Source organism: Bison bison, unplaced genomic scaffold, assembly GCF_000754665.1.
Source record: "Bison bison bison isolate TAMUID 2011002044 unplaced genomic scaffold, Bison_UMD1.0 scf7180017864043, whole genome shotgun sequence".
Classification (NCBI taxonomy): domain Eukaryota; kingdom Metazoa; phylum Chordata; class Mammalia; order Artiodactyla; family Bovidae; genus Bison; species Bison bison.
In genome coordinates, this window is record NW_011494615.1 from 238,201 (window position 1) to 243,468 (window position 5,268).

The window sequence follows — 5,268 nt, forward strand, 5'->3', positions numbered from 1 at the left end:
GGACACGACTGAGCGACTTCACTTTCACTTTTCACTTTCATGCATTGAAGAAGGAAATGGCAACCCACCCAGTGTTCTTGCCTGGAGAATCCCAGGGACGGGGGAGCCTGGTGGGCTGCTGTCCATAAAACACATCTCAATAAATTTAGAAGAACTCAACTCATACAAAGTATGCTCTTCAGCCACAGTGGAATTAAATTAAATCAACATTAGGAAATTTAGGGAATTCACAATTGTGCAGAAATTAAACAACACACTCCTAAGTAACCAATGAGTCAAAGAAGAAGTAACAAAGGAAACTATAAAATACTTTGAGATGAAAGACAGCTAAAACAAAACACACAAAATTTACAGGATATAGTGAAAGCAATGCTTAGGAGGAAATGTATCGCTGTAAATTCCTATGTTAAAAAAGAAAAAAGAGGGACTTCACTGGCAGTCCAATAGTTAAGACTGCAAGAGGCATGGGTTCAACTCCTCATCAGGGAACTAAGATCCCACACCTCTCATTACGGCCAAAAAAAACCCCAAAATAAAATATATTAAAGTTAAAAAGAAAAAAGAGGAGACTTCCCTGGTAGTCCAGTGGCTAGGACTCCTCATTTCCAGTGCAGGGAGCCTGGGTTCAAACCCTGGTTAGAGAACTAAGATCTCATATGCCTCAGGACAACTTAAGCCCATGCGCTACAACTAGAGAATCCTCTCATTGCAATCACTAAGACCACGTGCCACAACCAAGACGCGATATAACCAAATAAATAAATTTTAAAAAGAAAAGACAAAGTACAACCTGGGTGGGAAGAGACGTCCTTCTCCAACTTCAACAAAGAACAGAGGCACAACCTGGACCACGTGGGGCCTGATGGAATAATGGTGCCTAGCTTATCACTCGGAGAAGGAAATGGCACCCCACTCCAGCACTCTTGCCTGGAAAATCCCAAGGACGGAGGAGCCTGGTAGGCTGCAGTCCATGGGGTCGCTAAGAGTCGGATATGACTGAGCACCTTCACTTTCACATTGCACTTTCCCTTTTCACTTTCACGCATTGGAGAAGGAAATGGCAACCCACTCCAGTGTTCTTGCCTGGAGAATCCCAGGGACGGGGGAGCCTGGTGGGCTACCGTCCATGGGGCCACATAGAGTCGGACACGACTGAAGGGACTTAGCAGCAGCAGCTTATCACTAAGTAATAGGAGATGGGACAGAATCACGCATAAACACCAAAGTAAGCATGACAACTGACTCATGTCATGGGAACAGCAATGTAACGGAGACACAACACAACTACGATCACAGGGATGAGAAGAGATTTAAGACTGGGATATGGTAGGTGTATCAGGAAGATCCTAGCTTTCTTCATGGGGATAGATTGGAGCAAAACTCTTCTGTTACCTTTTGTATTATTATATGAGCCTCCCTTACACTTCCTCTCTGAGTGGGGCTCCAAGAAACTCAAGCTATCCAGAATACAAAGCAAAATGTTATAAATGACTCAAGAAAATACAAAGTTCTTGGGAAAGGCAGTGTGTTTCAAAAGAAAAAGGAGTGGCATCAGGGAATTCCTGGGCGGTTCAGTGGTTAGGACTCAGTGCTTTCACTGCCATGACCTGGGATCAGTCCCTGGTTGGGGAACTAAGATCCTGCAAGCCACACAGTGTGATTAAAAAAACAACAACAACAACAACAGGGTAGTGTCAGTTTAAAGATCAGGAAAGATTTTATTCACAAAAATAGTGGCATATGAAGCTGAAAGGATATGAAAGACTTTAAAAATTGCTTTCTGATCACAATAACAAAATAAATTTAGTTTGATAAATACAGAAAAACACAGAGGGAAAAAAATGAAAATTGAAAATTATTATCCTACTACTCAGATAAAACCATCATTAATATTGAGAGGTATAGTTTTCCTCATCTTATTTGTATCTCTGTCTATCTATAAATATTTATCGATACTATAAATATAAATATCTATAAATATGGATATACAGATATGAAAGTGCATGTGTTTGTGAATATATACATACATATAGAGACATAACTATACATACACATATATTTCATAGATATATATGTGGATATATAACTAGGTCCAAAGATATAACTACACATAGATATAACTACACATATATTTCAAAACAAAAGTTGTGACTGATAAGGATTCTAACAGTGGAAAAGGAAGGTAATAAAAGAGACCAGGCACAAAAAGGAAAAGAAAGTACAGACAGGCAATGGAACCTTCCAGAAAGAGCATGAGCTAAACAAGACTAGATTCAAATCCTGCCTCTGCTTCTATGGAAACATAAGCAACTTACTTATCCATGCTGAACCTCAGCTTTCTCATGTGTAAAGTGAAGACAATATGTGCTTGATCGAGCTGTTTTAGTGATCAGACACTTGACAACATCAGGTATGAAGGAAGCATCCTGCCCAGAGAATGGGAGGTGCTGAGCGTGTGCTGGTGTTGTACAGCAGGCTGTCTGGGTAGCTGCATGTGGTGCTGCTTGCTTCTTTTTTTTTTCAATGTGGACCATTTTAAAAGTCTTTATTGAATTTGTTGCAATATTGCATCTGTTTTATGTTTTGGCTTTTTGGCCACAAGGCATGTGGGATCCTAGCATCCCAGACCAGGGATCGAACCCTCAGCCCCTACACTGGAAGGCAAAGTCTTAACCACTGGACCACCAGGGAAGTCCCTGGTGCTGCTTACTTCTAATGTAAGATACTTACAGGTAAGAGGGAGGCCAGGGACACTCTCTCACATTTATGAGCCCTCAATTCATTAAGTCACCAAGACAAACAGATGGTATGGTAAATTACATACCATAAAATTCTCCATTTTAAGGTGTACAATTCAGTGGGTTTTAATATATTCACAAAGTTGTATAACCATCACCTTTAATTCCAGATCAATTCCATTTTTATCATGCCCAATGTGGGTGATACCCATTAACTATCATTCCCTATTGCCCTTTGTCTCGCCACCTCCCACCTCGTCCCCTTACCAGCCCAAGGCAAGCAATAGCTCAGAGACCACAAGGATTCCAGATCCCAGCTACATGAAAGAGCAAATTAGCCAGAAGTGGTCATAGGTCTTTTAAAACTGTTGGTGAACTTCCCTTAAGCAACAGCTTACCTAATTTCACAAGCAATCACAATCTGCACAGGACACAATACTTAGCCATCTCGCAGCTTGCAATTTCCCTCTAATCAGCCATACTATACTAGGCAACAGACCAAGGTTATAAGCTCATTTTATCTAGTTATTTTAATACTCATCATTCTCAGAAAACCGTTCTGACTCTCATAAAACAAAACAGCAGGAGGACTTTGACGGCTAGCACTTGTCTGCTGATTCATGAGTAAAACTCAAAACTCAATTTGAGTCAGACAGATAATTTTTCTTTTCTGGTTTTTCCTGACACAGGGCAGGCACGTCCCTGTCCCTAAACAAAAGCATCAGCATAGGGAGAGTAATGAGGGCCACCAATTTGGGTGAAGTGTCTATCTGCATAATCCATTTTTCTCTCAGAATTATAAAATACTTGTCCATCGTCTCTGGCAAAGGAAACCACTATCCTGTCTGTATTGAGATACGGATCTGGTTTAGATGTCAGCTACACCATAAGCCCTCAATTCATTAAGTCATCAAGGCAAACAGATGGTGCCTCGCAATCAGTGTGATGGCAAAATGATTCGGAGAGTGGAGATTAGTCAATAAAAACCTACTTGCAGTGCCACTGAGTGTGGCAGTGCGTTCCGGAAGAGGCACCTCATTCTCAGAGAATTATCAGACTTGTAAAATTAGCCCTAAGTCGCCGTTGGGAGAGACAGAGTCGGGGAAAGCAGAGAGCCAATGGGTACCCAAGGCAGCTGGGGAGAGGAGAGGAGGGTTCTGAAAGGGAGACTGTCTATGGGGTGGTGATCAAGAGAAGAAGAAGCCACAGGAGCCCAAAGCCCCTGCCCAGCTACCACAGTCCAGTAGCAGAAATGCAGCCAGAGTCACTGAACTCTCGTACTCACCTCTGCAGAGAAACAGTCTTGAGTCATTCAACCAACATTTTCCATGGGCAGGATACCACCAAGTGCTGTGGTGGAAACATAATGGAGGTTCTGCTGCCACGGTGCTTGCAAGCCAACGTTCATGCACAACCACAGGACTCTCCATCATACCAAGTACCAGGAGCCAGCTGGGGAGCCCAGGTAGAAAATCACATTTATCCTTTCTAGTGGAAAGAGCTGTTTCCAGGTAAACAGGTAAACAGCTTTTCGCTTCCAGTGCTCAATTCTTTGTGTAATCTAGTCAAATTACCTGTATAAATACAGATAATAAAAATTAGTCAACCTTTTCACTTACATAGTTTATATGAGACTATAAATTTTCTAATTTTTAAAATCAATATATAAACTACCTAAAACTGAATGCTAAAGACACCAAATTCTGTCTACTCACTCTCTACCAAAAGACATATTGAATAAATTATATGGGATATAAAATTACATCAAATTTTAAGACAAAATGGTTGTACTAATTCCAAATCCAACCATTTCCAACACAAGGGAAAGATGCAGGTGGCCTTCAGCTCATCTAGAGAAGTTACATACCCACCACTCCACCTGCCCCTCTCGCTACCCACCACGCACCCCAAACAACTAATAGGAAGAACAAAAAGGAATTCTGAGGAGCTGCAGTGAATCCAAGATCCATTTTTTAGTGACAACCACACAGCTTTTTGTTAGAAAATATTGTCATTGAAAGTCTTGCATCAAACCTAGAAGGATGCAAATGTATTTCCTTATTTGAGCTGTTTAAGTGCTTTCCTGTGTAAATAATCCTCTTGACATCACTGTATACAGAAATTGGGCAAATTTTAGCCAGGTTTGTCAGAGCACATTACTGAGAGTGAAGACACGTCTCATCTCTGCCACAGTTCTTTAGAGCGCTGGCCCCTTGTCATCCAGTTATCTGTCCACATGTCACTGGCTGCATGTACACAAAAGCAGAAGTACCATCAGGGATTTACCCAGGTTTCATGTTTGGTTAATGGAGTGGGAAGCAGGTTTTCCAGTCAAGTCAGGGAATTTAAGAGAAAGTACCAGCATATGAGAAACGCTGGGATGGAAGAAGCACAAGCTGGAATCAAGATTGCCAGGAGAAATATCAATAACCTCTGATATGCAGATGACACCACCCTTATGGCAGAAAGTGAAGAGGAACTAAAAAGCCTCTTGATGAAAGTGAAAGTGGAGAGTGAAAAAGTTGGCTTA

The 5,268-nt window shown here is 41.4% G+C and overlaps 1 protein-coding gene across 5 annotated transcripts in view; it reads right to left on the reverse strand.

The window, feature by feature from the left end:
• Positions 1 to 5,268, reverse strand: part of ACKR2 (atypical chemokine receptor 2) — a 75,222-nt gene that overhangs the window by 47,621 nt on the left and 22,333 nt on the right. For 4 of the 5 annotated variants that reach the window (XM_010835433.1, XM_010835436.1, XM_010835435.1 and 1 more), the window contains exon 2: positions 4,024 to 4,312. In XM_010835433.1, the coding sequence (XP_010833735.1) occupies positions 4,024 to 4,171 (148 nt within the window). In that variant the 5' untranslated portion in view covers positions 4,172 to 4,312. Of the gene's footprint in view, positions 1 to 790; positions 964 to 4,023; positions 4,313 to 5,268 lie in introns of those variants that run through there. The other variant, XM_010835437.1, reaches the window with a different exon arrangement.